This window comes from Astyanax mexicanus, chromosome 11 (genome assembly GCF_023375975.1).
Source record: "Astyanax mexicanus isolate ESR-SI-001 chromosome 11, AstMex3_surface, whole genome shotgun sequence".
In the NCBI taxonomy this organism is placed as follows: Eukaryota; Metazoa; Chordata; class Actinopteri; order Characiformes; family Acestrorhamphidae; genus Astyanax; species Astyanax mexicanus.
In genome coordinates, this window is record NC_064418.1 from 3,952,453 (window position 1) to 3,975,313 (window position 22,861).

The following is a 22,861-nucleotide window of genomic DNA, read 5'->3' on the forward strand; positions in this document are numbered from 1 at the left end:
TGAACGACAAGACTCATCTCAGAAATGACCTGTTCCTTCATTAAGCGCACCTTTTTTTAGGAAGTGTAATCTCAGAGTGTGGATTGAATTTGTCAGACAGCGCGGATGGCACCTGCGCGCATTAGCAATTAGAGCCGACAGGATAAGCGGAGGTAGAGCTAATAAATACCCGGTGTGTTCCACATGCTGCGGATCAGCCCTGATAACAGGAAGTGTTTAATGAGCTCCCTCTTAGACTCCGTCAGGATTGACTGTGTGTGTGCTCCGACGCCGTGCATCCCTCTCATCACCACTGATTGGAATATTGCATTTATTGCGTGAAATTAGGTATGGAAATTTTAATGAACTTGCGTCGCTGGTGTGCCTATGAGGTGGCTGGAGTTGATTGAAGAATGCACCAAGGAAAAGAGATATGAGCATTGTGCTGGTGAGCTGTGTCTGTAAAGAAGGCGAGTGGAACTGTTTGTGACGAGATGTGTTACACATGCTGTGGAGTGAACGTGAAGAGTATATGCTATTATAACTTCTTTTATATACATTTTATTAAAGTTTTTCTAAACATTGTACAGACACAAATAAGTACAAAAAAATTAGCCGTGTTTCTCCACAAGATATTTTTGTTACATACAATAAAAATTAAAGTGAAACAAACATATTGCATTCACATAATCATTTTAAATACAAAATTCAAAGCATTTAAGATAAACAGGTGTATTACCAACATCTTTTAGATATTTTTCAAAGCTGCTTTTTTATTTTCTTATCTTATCAGTGACTTTATTACTGCACTTCACCTCCATAGACATAGAAATAAACATAAACTATAGACTAAATATAGTATATAAGAGTCGGCTGAGTTTAACACTCATACAGTGAGGAACAGCAGCAGGAGCTCCTCAGAGAAAACGCTGTTCTCAGTTTGCGCTGTACTACACAGCGCTCTGCAGTGTCTATGTCAGTATGTATTAAAAAATTCATTTTTAATGCAGTTTTAATTTCCCCCCAGGTATGCAAGATAAACTGGTATACTGCCCATCACTTTCTAAGCACAAACAAGATGGCAGCTCTCATTTTGCCCATCTTTTGACCCATCTCTATGGTCAGTCTATGGTCACAGATAGTTTTAGCTCTATTTTAACAAACTTTTGTATTCAAAAAATAATAAAAGCAGAAAAAACATTTCATTTTCATTTTTTTTTTGTTTCTGTGATTCGGGTCTTTTGATGAAACAGGTCACCCCCATCACAACCTGTTCCATTTATTTATTTATTTATTTCTTTTCATCTCACATTGTGTTTCATATCTGTTAATGCGGTCTATTCATCTGGCCGGTCATGGACTGTTTCCCCTCCTGATTGGTGAGATTGATGGTTGATAGCGGCTCAACAAATCATTACCTCCCTCCAGCTAAATGGCAGCGAGGAGCAGCTTGCAGTGTTGGTGGGGTGGAGGGGTGGGATGTTTATCTTTTCACTGACAGAAATCAAATGGGAGAGTTTCCCTTCGGGTGGTGTGTGTGCGCTTCTGTGTGTGTGTGTGTGTGTGTGTTTGTGCGCACTTGTGTGTTCGCGTGGACAAACGTTCCTGATATCAGACGCCTCTCCGGTCGAGCCGGGCTGTGCGCTGCTGTGGAACAGGTTGGGGGCGGCTGTTCGGGGGAGGAGGAAATCAAAGGGCTGGGAGAGGAAGGCGCTGCAGTACATTCATTACAGCTCAGTTTGCAGAGCCTGTCTCATAAAGTGCCATCTCTCCAGGTGAATAATGAAAAAGACAATGTAGGACTCTCTTTCTCTTTCTTAAAGGCTGCCTTTCCCGGCTCACAGTGGTAAATAATGAGGTCTGAGGACTGTGCTCTTATTCGTTTTATTCTTCTTCTCTTTCGCTGTGTCCTTTTCTCCCTTTTTTTTCCTTCTGTATCTTTCATTTTTTTAGATATGTGCGTGTGTGGCCAGAGAATCAGCGAAAGGATAAGGTGTCATCATTAGCGTGGCCACTCCAGGCGGTGTCAGTAATTACATCTTCGTTTTTTTTTTTTTTTTCATTTTCGTTTTCATGCTGTGTCTCACTGTGTGTCTGTCTGTCTCTCTCTTTGTCTCTTTGTCTGCGATTCTACATCTTCCTGTCTGTCTCTCTTTTTTTCTCTCTCTCTCAGTTTTTTTTTTTTTTTACTTCACTTTCTAAACTCACGAGTAATCACTCAGTCATGCATACATACATACATGCACGCATGGGTGGCCTCTATAACAAGGTCAAATTGTGCCTTCTTTTTGACATCTAAAGATTGAACTTCAAAACGTGTCGTTTTTTTTTTTTTTAATAGATTTTTTTGTTGTTCTTCTTCTTACCCAGGCGTTTTATGTCTAACCACACTGCCATCTAGTGCAGAATCTGCACTCGCAGTGCTCTATCTGTAGCTCTATCTGTTTGTACTCCTTGTGCAACAGGGAGGCGTGAGGCTGCCCTGCTGATATTGCAGCTCACAAGCCCCCTCAATCCCTCACACAGTGTGTGAAAAAGAAGCCCGGCTGGGACCATAGTTTCCCCGCTTGGCATAAAAACACTCGGCTTGTATAGCTTACCAACACAGCTGTGAAATTAGCCAAGATTTTTTGTTTTTTTTAGTGCGAATAGAAGCCAAAAATGGAAGAGAAATTGAGACGTATTCCCTCTTCTCCTGCTTCTGAGGGTATTGAGCTTGTTGTTTGCAGTTGCTGAGGAATGTATCGGTTGGCACACGATGAAGAAGAGACTAAGAGCCTAAATTTGATCTGATGAGGGTGAATGTTTGGTTTCATGTCTCCTACCTCTTATTGGGATGAAAAACATCTGCTCTTCACAAGACCAGAGAAGACCATGTCATCCCTCACACACTTCCCACCCATGCTTGGTCAGCATTGGTCTGTTTTGTAACTCTGGCCATATGTTTAGGGTCATTGTCTTGCCGGAAGGTGAATGTCCCTTTCTTCCAGGATTGCCCTGTATTTAGCTCCATTTATCTTCTCCTCATCCACCTGAGCTGTGAATCTCTCTGCAGCTCCTCCAGAGTGACCATGGGCCTCTTGGCTGGTTCTCTGACCAGTGCCCTCCTTGCTGGATCTGTCAGTTTGGGTGGACCATGGCCCTGTCTTGGTAGATTTGTAGAAACAGTTGTAGAATACTTTTCAGGTTCTGTTTTTGGATGATGGATTGGGGAAACTTAACCCTGTATCAAAACCATAACTTTATCAAACCATTGCAGCCTTTACAGAACAGATGTATTTATACTAAGACTAAATTACACACAGCTAGACTTAATTAGTGAATTTAATGACTTCTGATGGCAATTGATTGCACTGTAGTTTATTTAGAGGTTTCAGAGTCTATTACTTAAAACAAACAAACAAAAAAAATAATAATAAATAAATAGATAAAATAATAAATAAATTTAGGTTTGTGGTTGTAAGGTGACAAAATGTCTAAAAGATCAAGCGGTATGAATACTTTGGATAAACACACACACACACACACACACACAGCTAAAACCATAAAACTTTAAAACTTGCCTGTTTAAGTCTCTGTCTGTCCCACTTGTGCACCCAGAAGTCTGTTGAATTTGACAGGCCTGTCCCTCCTACCTCCCACAGTGACAGAGCTGTCCATCAAACGAAACGCTTAGGCTGGAACGCTCGTCTCTGACCTCGAAAAGTTCCACCTTTTTTATCCCACCCCTCCTCCTTGCTCCACACACAGCACCTGATCCAGATGTCTGCTGCCCCAGACAGTCTGTGTGTGTGAGTGTGTGTGTGTGTGTGTGCACGTGTGTGTGTGTGTGTGCACACTCTCCCGTCTCACCTTTTACCTTGACCCACTTTCTTGTCCCCCCACTGCGACTCTATTCGTTTTAACTATCCGTTTTCGCATGAAAGGATTCGCTTGACCAGATGAGCCCTAACTATCATGACATCTCTCCTTATCTCAGTCCCGCCTTTCCCAGCACCGGGACGTTAAATAAAAGCCACGATCCGCTCTGCCGAAGGGACCCTCCGTCCGCCGGCAGCCGTGAACATGGTGCCGCACAGGGGACACACGTGGCGGCGCAAATGGCTTCAATGTCACCTTCCGTTTTCCTCAGAGGAGCCGTGGAGAGGAGCTGCAGCCACGGTCTGACGCTCTCCTGCCGCACTAAGCAGCCTGCCAGCCGGCCTCCCGGGTGCCAGAGGTGCGGCTCTAAGTGGTCTGGGAGTTTATAGCCTATGCAGCACCAGCACGCCTCATTAGAGGCTAAATGAGAGGGAAGGAATGACCCCTCTTCCCCCATGCTTCTTATGGAACTCCTACGAGTCTGGAGAGCAGGGCTGGAGCACATATAACCCAAACTTGTTGAGACAGACCGACAGATATACCTCAAGTTTGGGGAAAAAACGACGTATGTATGTGTCAGATTTATATAATCATTATAAGCATCACAGCTACAGCACAGATAAAGTTTTAGTTCTTTATGTCAGCTTAGACAATAAGTAATAAATCCACTAGAGGGCAGTTTATGGTCAAACTGACCAATTCTGACCAAAATCTCTAGATTTTTCGACTCATGTCTGCTACGCTTGCGCAGATCTCCACATCGATGGCGGGATTTCCCTGCTGGCTGCTAATTTTCACCATTTTTTAGCACAAGCAGCAAGCTGATTGGCTCTTTTTATTAAAGGGTGTGACTTTATCCACAAACAGGCACCAAGATTAGCTTTACAAAGAGTCCTGTTCATATTGCAAAATTTCAATCAGTGGCTTCTTTTGTCATTAGTAACATATCAATGTATTGCAATACAAAAGAAACACTAAACCAAAGAAAAACATACAGTATCTACATTTGCAAACAGAAAAGTGAATTTTTTAACCCTTAATGAAAGAAGTTCTCACAGATGGAAGCATGTAAGCAGCATTTCTCACAGACTCCAGCTATGTTCAAAGATTAAACTGAAAGAAGATTAAACTCCAATTAAACTGAAAGAAAGAAAAAAAAGAAACTTGAACCGTATAAATCACATGTCAAGTTGATGGATTATGTGTTTATGTGAAAGCTGTTTTACCTGGGGACGCAACATGCCGTGCAAAGTTTAATGCAGAACCATACAGCATTCTTCTGAGGGTTATAAAACCTTGATGACATTCAGAAAGCCTTCACCTAGCCGTCCTCCTGCTCCTCCTGATGAATGTCCTCATCATCTCATTTGATCTGAGATCAGTGCCGGAGCTCTTCTTTCTATTTTCCCTCTCCTTCATCCCACCATCCGCACGTTCCTCTGTCCTTTCAGACATCGGCCGGCTGATCGATAAACACTGCACGGCTTGGGCTGTGATGGATTACATGGGATGCATGGCTCCTGCCCATTAACAGCTTTCCAAATGAGGGCAAGCTCGCACTGTAGCGGCACAGGGAGCGACGCTAGCAGAATGCCAGGTTCTGATACTCTCCATAGAAAAATCAGGATGTAGTGTGTAGACACTCCTAAACTAATCTGATTTATGTCTTTGATGTGTGCTGCTGATTCAGTTTAAAGATCTTCACAATTTAGGTTTTCATGATATATTAAATGTCTCTGCAAAAATCAAGGTATCACGGCATGGCAGTATTTTACAATTTCATAAGTATTAACAGAATAATTATAATTATTATTAGATTTGTAATTTCTGTAAATAGCATCACAGCACGCTCGGAGGAAAGCACAGTGACTCGGTTCCGATACATCAGCTCACAGACGCCTTGTGCTGATCCACATCACCATGGGAGTGATGAGAGGAGAGAGCGCCATCTACCAGGGCTCCGGCAGCTGATGGCAAGCTACATAAATGGGATTCAAACCAGCAATCTTCTGATCATAGTGGCAGCACTCTAATATGTGTATAATTTCTATAGATTATTCTGAATTTACATTATGAAACCTAGAATAAGCCTGGGCTAGACTACACAGTTTGTGCCTTGATTTCAGAGTCTTTGCTAGTTTGCTTTGCTACATTTTTCGTTCTTTGGAGTCAACAGTTGGAGAGAGAATTAAGTGGTGTATGAAGGCCTAGATTCTAATTTATGACCTTCCAATCATGATTTAGACTACTCTTAAACTAACAGTGTTATTCTGGTTTTAATTTCCAGTCTGGTATGCATTTTAATGACAGCTGTTTTTCTGAGCTGCATTATTCGCTGATAGTTGGTGACTGTGTTGAATCACGTTTTCGTTTAGGTAGCATCCAAACTAATCTCATCAGGCTGATGCAGATTTTCTTGCTAACCTTGCATATTTTCATACCATTAAAGTAGATATTGCTGCAAGTTGTATCTTATTTTCATTCCCTTGCTGTAAGGATCCTGACAGTTGATACGCTATTGTTCAGATATTTTCCCTGGAGAATATTCATGGCCCACCAAACTGGATGCTGCATGCTGAAGACAGAAGTGAGATCTGAAGCAGTGATCAAAGCTAATGCTAACACGCCCCCATTTTGTTCCTGTGAGATTTAGAAGAAGACTTCTGGCTCCCAGCAACTCTGAAAGCACTTGTCATCTCCTTCAGATACAGAGCTCACTCACTCCGACATCACTGTTAAAGCCTACAGATATTTGAATTGCTTTATTTTTGAAGGACAAAGGGTCCTGAGGTTAGATTTTAGAATTGTCTCTTAATAAAGAACACTGGCTTTTTATCAAGGAGGTCAGAAGAGCTTGGACTTTAAACAAACTTTTTTTTTTTTCTGAGAACATGGATTTGGTTCATGTTAGCAGTAGTTCATCCTACTCTGTTGTGATGTTAAGGTCCTGGTGCATAAGGATTCAGCATCCATCTCTGGGTCTGTTATCACTTCTGTTAGCATCCATTCTTTTTCTCCCATCTTTCCACTTGTTTTCTTCCTCTTGCTCATCTATCTCTGTATCTGATAAGGTTCCTGCCATATTGGTAGCATGAGGAAATTGTACAACCCCCATGAACAAGACAGAGAGCGCCCATGCTACATGACGCACATCCATGAGCTGAGACAATGCATTATGGCACAGCAGCACTGGTTTATTTTCTTATTTTATTGTTAAATAGCTGATGATAGCTTGCCTCAATTCCCTGTAAATTCCAAAATATTGAAAGCAAAACATTGCAAATGGTTTAGCTGATGTGGACCTAGATGTTGGTTGCACAAACAAAAAATCTGCAGTTTTTAACTTAATTGTATTTAGCAATTAACATCCTTTCCCTCATTTCATTGTTTCAGTTAATTTACTCTCTTTTCACCCTCTTTGTCTTCCCAATTTGGAAGGTCATTTACTCCACTCACCTCTTAGTCCTCCACTCAGCTCTAGCAATGTCTCAAACATATGAAGAATTGTACATGCCTCCTCCGACACAAGTGAAGTCAGCCACACCCCTTTTTCCAGATGCCAGATAAAAATATTGTCATTTAGAGCATTTATTTGCAAAAAATGAGAAATGGCTTTCAGACCTCAAATAATACAAAGAAAAAAGTTCATATTCATAAAGGTTTAAGGCCTCAGAAATCAATATTTGGTGGAATAACAGTGGTTTTAAATCACAGTTTTCATACATCTTGGTATGTTCTCCTCCACCATTCTTACACACTGCTTTTGGGCTTTTAGATAACTTTATGCCTTTACTCCTGGTGCAAAAATTCAAGCAGTTCAGTTTGGTTTGATGGCTTCTGATCATCCCTCTTCCTTTTGATTATATTCCGGAGGTTTTCAATTTAGGTCAAATCTAAGAAACTAATTTTTCATTTTTAGGTGGTCTCTTATTTTATTTATCCAGAGCTCATTCATAGTAGTACTGCTGTGTAGTAACTCACTTCTACACCCAGACAAAGTACCGAGCGTTGTTTTACCTGTGCTTACATTAGCTCTGTTCTGTTTATACTTGCTGAAGTGGAGCGTTAAAGTGGTTAGTGGTCTGTGGAGTAGATTTGGGCAATAGATTCATGTTGGTGAGTAGCAGAGTAGCAGAGTGGCGATTTGCGAAGCTCGTCTACCTCCCCGTGACTCCAGTAGCACAGTATCCATCCGTCATGTTTTTTGTGAATGTGCTGTAAAGCATGAAGTGATTGATCAATAATAAGAGCACAGTCTTTCACAGAGGTGGAGGACGTGCAGAAGAAAAGCCTAATGCGCCGATCACCCAAGCCTGAAATTGGAAAGAATGTGTGAAAAGAGTGAATGGATCACCCTAATATGTCTGAAGGCCACTGTAGTCATTTTAGCCTCTCCGCTAGCACTGCACTGATTTATGAAAAAAGCTGTTTCTGATTCCTCATTATGCGGAGCAAAGGCTTTGCTCTGGTCTCTTACACGAAACACAGACACACATACACACTTCATTAGCCTGCAGAACCCTGCGTTAATGCAAAAATAAGCAGACCACAGCAGCACTGACCTGTGATTCTTTCAATTAGCACCCAAACGAAAGAAAAAAGTTGTTTATGCTTTTATTCATGTAAAAACAGCAGTCAGTGTGGCAGAGTTTGCCTTATTTTTGCTGTTGAATGCCTATAGCAGGGGTCGGCAATAGGCGGCACATGAAACAAATAAAATAAAAAAAATAAATAAAATGCTTCTCTGGTGAGCTTTTGTTTACAGTCCTCCCCTGTCCTTTACAATCCTCGTTCTTGTTTTTCTGCCCGTTCTTAGGCTCCCTATCTCCTTATAAGGGCGTTTTTTCCCCGGCCTTGTCCCAATTTACTAGCCGTCACTAGAACTGTCAATACTCATCAATGACTTTAGAAGAGCAAATGAGGCCAATTTATAGCTACAGTAAATGGCTAAACCGTGTGGCTAGTACTCAGGTGATCTGCTCATGTGCTGTGTCATGTAATCGGGATTGGGTATATTGGTGTCGGTGTGTGGTGCATCCTGGGCAATGTAGTCCAGAGGCTGCAGATCGCAGGCAGAGCTGAGTGTGGGAGAGATAGGAGCATTATAGAGTATTACAGAAAGAGATTATCCATCCTGCTTTTATTGGAGTAACTGTATCATCGAGCAAACATTTGTACTAGATGATTTAATTCCATTTTATTGCATTTCACTGATCAAAAATGCTGTATTAATTGCAAGTCTACAGGGTTTGAACAATGAATCTGAAACACCTGGTTTTAGAGCACAATAATTGATTGTGGTGTCGGACAGTTCTGGTGAAAACAGGAGAGTTGAGGTGATTCGAATGATTTGGGCAGCGGTGGTTTTATGTTTTTTGGATACAATCCGGGTTAGTACCCGAACATCCCTTTCAGACAGCTTCCTCTTACAGCGTCCACAGTTAATCCTGTTGGATGTGGTTGGTCCTTCTTGGTGGTATGCTGACATTACCCTGGATACCGTGGCTCTTGATGCATCACAAAGACTTGCTGTCTTGGTCACAGATGCTCCAGCAAGGCGTGCATCAACAATTTGTCCTGTTTTGAACTCTGGATGTCACCCATAATGTTGTGTGCACTGCAATATTTTGAGCAAAACTGTGCTCTTACCCTGCTAATTGAACCTTCACACTCTTCATGCTCTTACTGGCACAATGTGCAATTAATGTAACAACTGTAACCAACTGTAGCTTTGTATGCAAAAATTTTGTGCAAAACATGTTGCCAGAAAACATTCTGTATGCTCCTGAAACTGCTACGAAAGGCTTAATATTCTGGCTCGCAGCCTTATTTTAGCTTCCATTTTAAACAATAAGGCTCAAACCCAGAATAGACAAGCAGGCGAGACGCAGTGTAGCGAAGCTGCACGGCTTCTGTTGGGTTGTTTATATGGGGGGATGTAAATAGTGGGGAAGCGTGTGTTCTCTCCACAGTAGGCCATGTTTCTGAGCAGCGCAGGGTGAGAGCTAATAAGAGGCTGCTGCTGAGCAGAGCGTTCGCGTACAACAGTCCCGCCGAGCGCAGAGCCATTGATTGGGGCCTTAGGGACTGGTTAAGGTTTCAAACTCTTATGCTTAAACAATACATTCATCTCAAAACAAATGTAGAGGCGCTGTTTCTGTTTCTTATCTTGGGGAAATCCACCTTTGCTCCAGAGTGAGACTAGAAGGCTCCAGGCTCCGAGACTAGAACAGATGACTGTAGCAGTTTTCAAAGTTTCTCAGCAGCGGCTGCATTAAGTAAGAATACAGTGAAAGGTCAAGAGTGCAGGCCGCTCGTCTCCTCTGGGCTTTGCTGTACACTGCAGTCGGAGAGATGAGAGGAGATGCACAGCATTATCTTGTCTCAGGTAAGGAGGGGGTTGAGTGCACAACACAGGTACACGTGTCTCACTGTGGCATTTGCATCAGTCCTCAGTCCCAAAACAAGGTGCCAGGACATGAATATCCTATTGCCCAGGTGTTGCTTTCTGCAGTATCTCTAGATCTACCAGTCCCGGGCCATTTAAACTGTATTTAGAAATTCTTCTGAAGTGTGTGCACCTGTGGTGCTCTTTAGGAGGGCTGTAGTGCTTCAGAATCTTAGATTTTTTTGGGCTGAATCTAGTGTACTTGGAAACTACCTTCCACTACCAGATCAGGAGAATCTCTCACTATCTTTAATAAACTCCTGAAGACAGAGCTCTTCAAAGAGCACTTACTCTCCTAACACCTCTAACTAACTACCTTCTACTACCAGATCAGGAGAATCTCTCACTATCTTTAAGAAACTCCTGAAGACAGAGCTCTTCAAACAGCACCTACTCTCCTAACACCTCTAACTAACTAACTAACTACATCTAACCCAATCTAACCTCATTCTTCCCCTACTTCACTCCTCTATCCCATTATTTCCCTTTGACCTCCTTTAGGCCCTATATAAAGATGTTTTTACCTTTAAACTTCTATTACTTTTGTACTTCACTATTGTAAGTCGCTTTGGACAAAAGCGTCTGCCAAATGTAATGTAATGTGATGTAATTTCTGCATGATCGCAAAACGTGTTGTATTTTTTTAAATTGTTTTATCTAGATTGACATGTCCTGACTTTTTGACTTGTTGCTGATAACAGTCTGAATGGTCTGTTTTGCTCTTAATTTTGAGCACATCACACCCATTGCTTTCTCAAAAAGATCTGGAACACTGATTTTTTTTTTTTTAAACATTGAATATCTCCATGGTGTGAAAGTCCATGGCAGGTTCCTCAGACACCAGATAAGTTGATGCCGCTACTGAATATACTTAACGTAAGGTTTTTATTTATGTTTCTCTAGAAGAGAAAATTTTGCACCAAACCTGTGAGATCCTAACCAATCAGAAATGTTCCTCTGGTTATTTGTGTTTGTTGACTTGAGTTTAAATGCATCAAAGACATCTAGTTATGTAACCAACTTTTTTTTTTTTTGATAAACCAAAAGTGTAGGCCAATATAATATATTCATTTACAATGTGACTTTTAAATACTGCAATATACAGCACTGGAAAAAAAGCTCTTGGCTCCAAATGACAGAAGCCACTATGAGCTTCTTGTGGAGCGGGTCAAGCACTGCACCCTCTCAACCCATATGCCCAGCGCCCTGGTGCCATCCTTCCTCCTCACTGTACTGTAGGCTCTCAACAGCAATAACACAACAATGCCATGTCAGTGCATTACTCAGAACAGTGCTTCCTCCATGACTCTTAGTGTCTTTCAGCTTCAAAACCAGCTACAGACCTATAGGCACCTAACTGATGCTTGCGAACACTTTCACTGGGTGGTGAAAGAATGGCTTTGCATGCGGAGCCCTCTGGCTGAAGGCAATAAACAGATTAGCATTTCTCCTTTTCATTCTGTTCCCTCCATCACCTCTCACTCAACAAACCCCCCGTTTTCATTTCCGGAAGGGTCTTTCGGTGGCCTCGTGAAGTCAGGCAGAATCGCTCAGGCTGCCAGCTTGTTTCCAACGATAAGCATTCATCAGAGCACTCCATCCCGGGTGCCACTCGCCCCCAATCAGAAATGCATCAGATTTATCTGCTGTCTCGCAGACAGAGTGTGCCAGTCAAGGAATTTCAATAGGATGCTTTCATAGGTAATTAAATTTATATAATTGGCTACCCCCAAAATCGAGTCGTTCTCCTTTTGTCTGACCGGTTTGCCCGCGTGCATGACTGTTCTGCAGCACGGCTGTTCTGACTGAGGCCGTCTCGTGAAAATGGAATTTGTGCTGTTAATTTGCTTTGATGTTATTTTTCCTGATGTATGGTGTGGGGGCTGATTGTGTCTGGTTGGCTTGTTTCAGGCTGTGCGCTGCTGCCATCTTTGGATGGGTTTTGAGAACAGCATCGTGGTCCAACTCTAAACCAAGCTTTGCTTTAGAGCTGTGGTTCTGAAACTGTGGTACACCAGGTAGCACTGGTGGTACTCCAATCATCTCAAAGTGGTACACTAGATGACCTCAGAAAAAATTCTGCTTTTATTAAAATGTTAATAGATAGATAGATAGACAGACAGACATTCATTGATCCCAAAGGAAATTTAGGCAGCAACAACACAATACAATAAGAAATATATTCAACATGAATTAAACACAGAAGAACAGAAAATATATAAGCATATAAAAATCCTTCTATACAAGGTAAATAACTGTAACTGTAAACGGAGCAGTGCAGTAGATGTTGCTAACAGCCAATAAATAATCAACAGAGCAATGTGCAAGGTGCTATACCATTGATTATAAAAGTGACTGGTGAGCCATAGAAGTATTAATATGTGTTAATATGTATATGTAACAAATATAGTTCTGTACAGTAGAATAATGTTTCCAACCTGTATGTAATCCTAGACTTTAGACTCTTACACTCAGAGCTACAGTTATACTTATTATCATATTATTATTATGCTATTATCATTATCATATATAATTATTAATATCAGTTTTATTGGCCCTAGAGTAAAAAACCCTATGGAACAGGATATGCTGTGTCAACCAACCGTCACCAACAGTTCACAATAGTTTCTTACTATTAGCATTACAATTAATAGCTTAATAAGGTAGTAAACATAAATTGTTGTTTTCCTATGTAGTAGATAACTAGAAACAATAACCAAACAACTTACTTTACTAACTTACAGACTGTAAAAGAAAGCAAGTTCCTCACTACAGGTGAAAAACAATTGTGTGTGGATTACACTTCTAGCTTACAGTGTAAAAATAAACATGTGAAATGTTTTCTGGGTGGTCATTGGAGGGGCGTGGTCTAAAAATTCTAAAACTTCTTTAGAGAATGCTTTGTACATTTTGTAACATACGAAAATACTATAAAAATGGGTTTTATATATATGTTTCTAAGATACAAGTCCGTCTGTTAAGCTTGTTTGACATACAGTTTGCTGTATTTGCATCTGCTTTCACCCAATAGCACACAAGAGAAATGATTGGTCCATTCAGTTCCTTCTATTGCACACAAGGAATCCCTGACCTCTCTCTCTCTTTGATGAAACAACAAAGCTTCAATTACGTGTTTATTATCTTGTTTGGGTTATTGTTGCTCACAGGCAGTGCTCCACACTGACTCCATTCAGGCTTGTCTTCGCTCTCCAGTCGAGTGATTGCCTGACAGTCGAAGGGTGAGCCACTCAAGTGCACAGTGCTAATCACCCACAGCTTTTGTATTGCATAATAGAGCTGGGGAATGATAAAAAGGTATGACACATTGCACCAGAGCGCCTGAGGACCTGTCTGAATTCTAGCTTAGCTCGTCCTCCCCCACTGACAAAGAGGACGATGGTTCCATCAGAACCATCAGAGTGGAAATAGTAAGAACTTGAAAATTGACATGATGGCAGGACTGCCATGAAATGGGTTAAATAATGTTGCATTGCATTTCTTTATTAATAGCATTATTAAACAGACACTTTAACGACTGATGGTGCTGATATTTTTTCCCAAGCAATTATAACAACTAGTAACAATGATAACTATTACCAATTTATTTATTTTTTTTGTGGCAATTTTAGTCTCTCCAGCGCCCTCACAGGTTCAACTGCGCTATAGGCGTGAATTATGTTTTTGTGTACTTTGCTACACAGACACATCACAATATGCAAATCAGACAATCAATAATACCGCCCCCCTGCTGACATCCAACCATTTCAGCCACATCAGCTCTACCTCCTGTCCTGCCTCTAAACCCATACATCACCCAGTGCCCCTCCCAAACTACCACTCCTATTTTTTTTAGCCTTTTTCAAATTTGAGCTGAGGGTGGAGTAACTCTCTTACTCTCTTTCTCTACAGACCAAAAAAAAGATTCCTACTAGATTCTGCAGCATTGCTGTGAGGATTTGATTGCATTCAGCAACAAAAGTGAGCTTAGGGTTTTAAAAGATCACCCCCTCACCTCACCCCCAATTCCTGATCTTATTTCAACTTCAAGTACTGGATTGGGCACCATCGACAGCCAGCTCCACAGATCAATACCGAGGGATTTTACACTTGGTATGATGCCAACAGGTTCATGCTTACCAGCTCCAGAGAGTCCGATTCCATTCAAAATACTTCACTACATCACTAGAGCGTTCATGCATGGCTGTGACATCAGTAGAAATAAAATATATATATATAAAAATTAGATGATAGGGCCAATGCTTGGATAGAAATTAAATAATGAGCACCACCTGTTTAATTGTAAGTGATGAAGACAGATGTAAATTGGTAATGTAGAAAACCTGAACCATTCTGTATGTGATTTTGAGTTTTTGCTCATTGTATCTCTGTGCTGAACCAACATAATTATCTCTGTTGATTTAAAAGAAGATGCTTAATCAATGTCTGCTGGTGCTGTTCTTTATGAAATGTTTTTTTTTGTGTGTTTTCTCTCTTTAGCTGAAGCAGAGTGAAGCCAATGCAGATACAAAAGAGAAGCTTCCCCTGCGTTTACGCATCTTTGAGAAGTTCCCCAACAGACCACAGATGGTGAAGATATCCAAGCTGCCGTCCGACTTCACTGTGCCCAGGATTAGGTATCGAACGAACTCGTCTGTTCCAACCGTCTGATTACTGCGGTGCATTAAATACCACTCAAACCTACTCCAGTTTCCAGTTTTAGTTTTCTTATATCAGTGGTCTGTTTGCATTTTGATGGACAACTTGGGAACACCCAGCTAGTCTTTGGTCTCAACCTGGTTAAATAAGCCAGGGAAGTGAGGGAGTGGGAGGTCTAGTGTAGTATAACTGGACTCCAGATGCAGTGCCATAATAAAAGTATTTATTTTGTTTTTACTTTTATATCATCCTTTTAAGATGATCATTTTCATTATCAAACAAATTTTAATAACAGACCTAAATAACCTGAGTAGATACAGAACCATGAATTAACTGTGATTAATTGCATTATTTAGAAAGCTCAATTCAGAGTTCAATTTCGCTAAACACATCCAGGCCTGTTTACTACCAAACCTGTGGAATCAAGTGACTCCAGTGAACCACAGTAAGAGCTATTATTTATAAAAAAAAATAAAAATAAAAAAAAAACATTAAACATATGTGTACATCCCCAGGAGTGACCAGCCTATCAAAATTACTCCACAAGGGCATGGACAACTCATCTAAGAGGTTCCAAAAGAACCCAGAACAACATCTAAAGAACTGCAGGCCTCACTATTACCAGCTAAAACTCAACTTGGGCTGAACTTTTTTTTTGCAGAAAGTAATGGGCTATTATAAAAACCAAACACATGTTAGTTGCAGCTGTAATGTAAGGTTATGTATTGCATGTTTATGTGTGTGTGTGTGTGTGTGTGTTACAGGGAAAGCTTTATGAAGCAGTTTATTGACCGGCAGCAGCAGGACCCCAGCTGTCTATTTCGTAGACTCCCCTCCGCCTCGTCTTCCTCCTGCGATCACTCCAAACGCTCTGCTATTGAGGATAATAAATACATTGATCAGAAGGTAAGGAGCACACCACCATTACCACTATTACTGGAATCCTGCATTTTCACCTTATGTTCCATATTTATCTGCTTTAACTAGCCGTTATCTGTTTGCGGATACAGTTTATCACCATTATTACATGTTTATCACCAGCAGTAATTGCGCTTCACTCTGACCTCTGTGAGAGTGGGGTCTGTTCTCTGTGGCTTAAAGTTGAATGTTTTTTTTTTCATCCACTCTAGCTAAGAAGATCAATATTCAGCATCCGTGCTCGCAACCTGCTAGAAAAGGAAACAACAGTCAATAAAATTCTACGGTAAGTTCCAAAACCTTTTTTTCTTCTTTAGTCAGGAGTCTATTTTAAAAGATGATGCGTTTAGCAGTGGTTAAGCTAAACAGCGCTAGTTAGCCAGCAGCTAGTTAGCCAGCAGCGCTAGTAAATGCCGCCTGATAGCGCTACACTGAGGAACCCTGAATATTCTGTTAAGCCAGGGTCCAATTAGCTAGCGGTTCGTCTCACGTAGCTTATTTTAACACAGTTAACACACAAACTACAATCCCGTTTACTTATCTCTGAACTTTGAGCTAGCGCTGTGGTTAGCAGCTAATGCTAATGCTGCTCCAGCACTCCAGCCTCAGTGCTGGAGAAACTTTACCCAAACTCCCTTTTAACACTGTATTTTAGCAGAGATGCTTTAGTGCTCCTTAATACCTGACTGGTAGAATTCATACATAAGGTGCACCGGATTATAAGGCCCACTGCCTATATACGATAATAGTCAATTAGCTGAGATCCTTGGTGAAAAACAGCCTGTGTCAAAATAAAAGTCACTAACATAAAGGAAGCATTAACACAAAATACTTCCTAAATCTGAAAGTTAATATCTAATATCTATATTAATGTTATTAAACCGTGTTTAGTAATTAAGTGATTTAGACTTTGTAAATTATTGAAAGCAGATTTTTTTAAATACTGTCTCTCTAAAATTGATTTAATAACCTGAAAGCTGTGGTTGCTGACATCATAGCAAGAGGTTGTCATTTTTGAGTGATGTTTTGCTATTTAGGACTGTAATACTTAGTGGATTGTACTGTAAATGAACTGGGTTATTCTTCTGTTTTCTACAAAGTACAATGATTTGTATCAATGATTTTGTTTAAAGTAGTGAACAAGCTCATTTATATTAAAAACCATTAAAAAATCTAGCTGTTTCTGGATGGTTGGCAGTGTATTAGCTCTCATTTTCCATCCAAAAAGCCAGTCTCATTAATTAATTAAGCACAGATGTTGGCCAAAATATAGATTAGCCAAAGATGTATTGGCAGAGATGTAATGCGATGGTCTGGTTTTCAGATTAAAAGCATTGGGGCAGTGTTGTGGCAGTTTGATACTGAGTGGTTTAATTCAATTACAGGGAAAAATGTGTTTGTGTTTTTGATTCCCTCAGGCTGTCGGGTAGCGCTTGCTGTCTGGCTGATCCAGCGTTAGGACAGATAGTGGTGCTTCTGTCTCTGATCTCGTTGTGGGGAGCCTATCAGCGTGAATAAACTAATTAATAATTAAAAGTTTAGCACTGGGCTGGGCTTGGCCGTGAAGCTGCGTGAAGCTGCGTGAGGCTGCTCGAGACTGCGTGAGGCTGCGTGGCCCAGTCTGTTTCACACTGGGCTTGTGCACCTTGTGCTGTGCCATCAGCTTTCAGAGCACGTCTGCAGCGTCCCAAATCCCTGCCTACCTGCCATTATCGTATCCGCTCGCATAACACACACACACACACACACACACACGCACAAACACTCGCTCCTCCCCTCCTCCTCCTCCTGCCAGACAGCACATCAGTAGCCATCCCACGTCGTCTGCTTGTGCCGTCTGGGCTTTCGGTCTGTCTGTGTGTGCAGACACAAGCACACACACACACGCACACACACACACCCGGGCAGCCACTCATCACACTGAGTGGCCATAAATAAGGCTGACACATTCTCCTGAAGCCCAGATTGTCATTAGTTGTGTTCTGGTACATGACTTTGCAATTAATGGGCAACAAAGCAGCAGCGGCGGCGGCCAGCAGCAGGCTAACGGGCTGAATGATGATAGGGAGATGTCTGCGTGTGTATTCATCCACAGCCTGTTGGGCTTTAATGGATGAAACAACAGAGATGTGAAAAGCACATTAATAGCAGACCATTTGGTCGAGCGGGACAGTGACAGAGACCAATGACACAGCACTGCAGTTTGTCAGCATAGTCATTTTTAGGGCATAAGTACACTGCCTGGACAAAAAAAAAAAAGGTCACACTCTAATATTTAGTAGTACCGCCTTTATTTACGTTTTTGATTGCGTCACACATTCACTGTGGCATTGTTTCAATAAGCTTTTTCTGCAATGTCACAAGATTTACAGTATTTCAATCCACTGTTGCTGGATTATTTTTTCACCAAGATCTTGCAGCAGCATTGATGATGGTAGAGTCTGACCACTGCACAAAATAGCTCTTCTCCATCCAGCTCATCCCAAAGATTCTCAATGAGGTTAAGATCTGGACTCTGTGGTGAACTCTCTCAGTCCATGTGTGAAAATGATAAATGATGATCTCATGCTCCCTGAACCCTGAACTCTTTCACAATTCCAGCCCCATCAATCCTGACATTGTAGTCATCTTGGAATATGGCCGTGTGTATCATCAGGGAAGAAATAATAAATCCATTAATCCAGGAATAACCTGGTCTATATTCAGTATATTCAGGTAGTCAGCTGACCTCATTCTTTCAGCACATACTGTTGCTGAACCTAAACCTGCAGACCAACTTTTCTTTGGCCAGGCAGTGTATTCGGACAGAAACCCAATTTGTACATATATCATCTTAGTGGGTTTTAAGAGTCAGAACAGTTGACTTTTTTAATCAAAGTCTTAAAAATCTGAAACTTTTATTAATCACACACATTTATTGTTCTACCTCTTCTTTGTTTGTACAGGCTAAGATGTACAGGTGCAACTTAAAAAAAAAAACTGAATATAATCAAAAAGTTAATTTATTTCAGTAAATTAATTCAAAAAGTGAAACATATTTTATATACAGTGCTGTCAGAAACTATTTGCCCCTCTTACAGATTTCTTGAGTTCAGTCACTGCTGAGCAAAAAGGACAAGCAGGCCCATCTTACAGTATATCTTACCATCTTGGAATGACAAAATAAATTTTTTGGAGTGGCGTAGTCAAAATCTGATTGAGATAAACATGCTGTTCATAATGGAAAACCCTCCAATGTGGCTGAAATAAAACAATTCTGTAATAAATTATATATAAAAACTGCCTTTTATATTTACTCAGATTATATTTGTCTAATACTAACATGTTTGTTAATCTAAAAATGTCGATTTGATTAAAAAAAGAGGCAAAAACAATGGAAATCTTTCTCTGCAAATACTTTTTCACAGCAGTGTACATTAATGATTGGTTCTATTTGGCAGAAACATACTTCCCTTAGGAAAGAACCTGTTCTACTGTAGCACAGACTTTGATGAAAGACCTGCACAAACCTTTAAAAAACCTCAAGTTCATAAATTAAAAGGCATTATATTTACCCTTTGTTATATTTTCTCAGGTCATGCTTGTGATTTTATGCTCTATAATTGACTGTGCTAAAAAGAGATTAATTAGTTTTCTTCTCAGCAGTGGCTCAGCTCCTCAGACCTGCCTCCTACCTGTGCTAACTTCCTGTATGCTAGTAAGTGCCATCTGCCATGCAGTGTATGCGCACAGTGCTGCAGGATGGTCGTGAGCAGCAGCTTTCCTCTGGGACGGCTCTGGTGATCTCTGAATGAGAGGCTAATGTGCAGGTCGCAGTGCTTCTTAAGGAGCTTATAAATCAGCACTTAATCTACACATTTTCTGCATTTAGATCATAAAAGATGGTGCCGTTTGTATTGAAACAGAGGTTAAGTAGTTTTATGATGGTTTGTAAAGGATTGTTTGAGCGAGGGTTCATCTTCTCTGTTCTATTAATCAGTTTATTAGCGAGTAAAAGGGGATAACCATATTGATAACTATCAATATACCCCAAACTAAGAGGCTGAAAACTAGCACTTACTGCATACAACAGGTTTTAAAGGAGAACTCCAGTGTGAAATGGACTTTGGTTGTAGTGAAGCATGATAACAAGTACAAACTTTTTTTTTTTTTTTTAATAGCCCTCCTTCATTCACTCCCAGCATTTTTTAGCCAGTGCTCCCAACAGGCTTACAATGCTAACGATAGGGGCATAGGGAAGAGACCCATGCAAAGAAATCACTATTTTCACACCATTAACAAGCTCAAAGTAGCTCCACACTTCATTGGTAAGAGGCCTTGAAATTCTACCAATGAATTGTTACTTTAACCTGGTGATTGTGTAAAAAAGTTTTTTTTTTTTTTTTTTTTTTTTTTTTTTGCATTGTAACGCTATACCTCTATCATTTGCAATGTAAGCCTGTTGGAAGCATTGTCTTAAAACATCATATTTGGAAATGCTGGGGGTGAATAAAGGTATACTATTCACTAAATGTTCACACGTGCTATCATGTGTCTCTACTACACTCTAAGTCCATTTCATATTGTTTTTTTTTTTTGTTTTTTTTTTTGTTTAAGTCAGCCACTGCATACCTGTCAAGTCTCCCGTTTTGGCTGCGAAACTAATGTATTTGTATGTATGATGATACATACTCATACATACTATGAACATATATTAACATATATTAATATAACAATATTAATTACTACATACTATATCATGATGCTATAATACATCTCGAAGCGGGTGGTGGAAATGTTCCCCTTATTTTTTCATTAAAAACTTGACAGGTACGAGCCACTGCTTCTTTTCAAACCTGACTCTTATACAGCATCACCTGGTAGCCAACGCTCTTGGAAGGAAGCGTCAGATCCCCTGCTTTAAAAAACAGCTAACAGATGCCTGTGCTGATCAACAAATGTGACCCGTTAAGCCGGTTGCACTCTCTCTGACTCTGGCTGCTGATGGCGAACAGCATGATCTGTGATTTAAACCAACATAGAATCCTCTGATCATAGAGAACAGTGTCTTAGTCTGCTTTTCTAAAAAAAAAAAAACTCTATAAATGTTGTTTTAAAATGTTTTAAAAGTTACCACCCACTGCAGAGTCCACTAAAATGGCATAACCAGCCCCTTTTAAATTCTTCTTGGTTGTAATGTCACCACCATGAACACATACACATAGGACCACATATTCATATCAATGCAATAAGAAGTCTTGATGATTCAGGCAGTGTGGTACAGGTTAGCCAAAGCTAAAGTACTTTTGATACTCATAAGCAAACGCAGATGAAAGTAGAAATAAATAATAAAATGTGTGTATCAGTGAGGAGTGTTTGCTAAAGCTGTTGCCTGGTTGTGGTTTCAGGGCTTGCACCAGACAGCGCATGCTGAGCGGCTCCTTTGAGGGCCAGCCAACCAAAGAGCGCTCCATCCTCAGTGTGCAGCACCACATCCGCCAGGAGCGCAGGTGAGCTCAAAGCATACACACACTCACTGCCTCTCTCTCTCTCTCTCTCTCTCTCTCTCTCTCTCTCTCTCTCATACACACACAGAAACACACACTCACTGCCTCTCTCTCTCTCTCTCTCTCTCTCTCTCTCTCTCTCATACACACACAGAAACACACACTCACTGCCTCTCTCTCTCTTTTACACACACAGAAACACACACTCACTGCCTCTCTCTCTCTCTCTCTCTCTCTCTCTCTCTCTCTTTTACACACACAGAAACACACACTCACTGCCTCTCTCTCTCTCTCTCTCTCTCTCTCTCTCTCTCTCTCTCATACACACACAGAAACACACACTCACTGCCTCTCTCTCTCTCTCTCTCTCTCTCTCTCTCATACACACACAGAAACACACACTCACTGCCTCTCTCTCTCTCTCTCTCTCTCATACACACACAGAAACACACACTCACTGCCTCTCTCTCTCTCATACACACACAGAAACACACACTCACTGCCTCTCTCTCTTTTACACACACAGAACAGGGTTTGTACGATCATTAAAAACCTGGAAAAGTCATGAAATTTAAAAAATAGCAATTATTAGGTCTGGATAAGTTTTGGAAAAATAAAAATACCCAGAAAGTTTTGGAGTATTGGTCTACAAATCTTTGTGTTCCAGTTTATTGATGGAGAAAATCTATTATGAGCTACAAATACATCAGCTCAGAGTTAATTCAGTAATTTACACAAACACAATGGAGCTCTCAGAATCTGACACACATTTTATTATTGATGATTTAATATTTCAGGCTTACTATAATCAATTTGGATTATAGTTTTAGTTGATTTAGGTTTTATTGTCCATGTCTGCACTGATTTATTTAAAAATCGTATAGTCATGAAAATTTGTCTCGAAGACATGCAAAAGTCATGAAAAAAACATGAAAATTATTCGTTTAAAAGTGTATGAACCCTGACAAAAACACACACACACATACATTATATAACTTGAACACTAAAAACACATTCAACAAAAGTTATATATGTCCAATACTATGATCTTTATTCTTGGCACTTATCATAAGATTCTTACAACAACACTAATATTAGAATACATACTGTACAAGATGGCAAGATGCATGACATTTAGAAACATTTTAAAATGAAGACATTTTTACGCTAATATCAGTCTTTGCAATGTCATATGTTACTTTACAGCAGTGCAGTTCAGCCACTGACCTAGTCTTAGAATCTCTGTAAAACGCAAAATCCACCGGAGATCCTATTTAAACGTATAGTTACACACAGAGAAAGTAAAAGTAAAAATCCACCCTGGGTAGAATTTTTACTTTCTGGACATGGATTTCCCATGTGCAGCATGCATATAGCTTCTAACTCAGAGACATATAACTATTGTATTCCACAAAGAACAAGAAAAAGTGCATTTTAGGACAACTAAAATCGCTTTAAGGCAGCATTAGCCAATAGAAAGTACAGATCCTCTTGAGAATCACTGTACCACTGT

The 22,861-nt window shown here is 40.4% G+C and overlaps 1 protein-coding gene across 5 annotated transcripts in view; it reads left to right on the forward strand.

Moving 5' to 3' along the window:
* The window catches only part of nalcn (sodium leak channel, non-selective), a 118,819-nt gene that overhangs the window by 68,748 nt on the left and 27,210 nt on the right, over positions 1-22,861 (forward strand). For all 5 annotated transcript variants that reach the window (XM_049484687.1, XM_049484685.1, XM_049484686.1 and 2 more), the window contains exons 17-20: positions 14,786-14,922; positions 15,709-15,850; positions 16,075-16,148; positions 21,250-21,351. In XM_049484687.1, the coding sequence (XP_049340644.1) occupies positions 14,786-14,922; positions 15,709-15,850; positions 16,075-16,148; positions 21,250-21,351 (455 nt within the window). The remainder of the gene's footprint in view (positions 1-14,785; positions 14,923-15,708; positions 15,851-16,074; positions 16,149-21,249; positions 21,352-22,861) is intronic.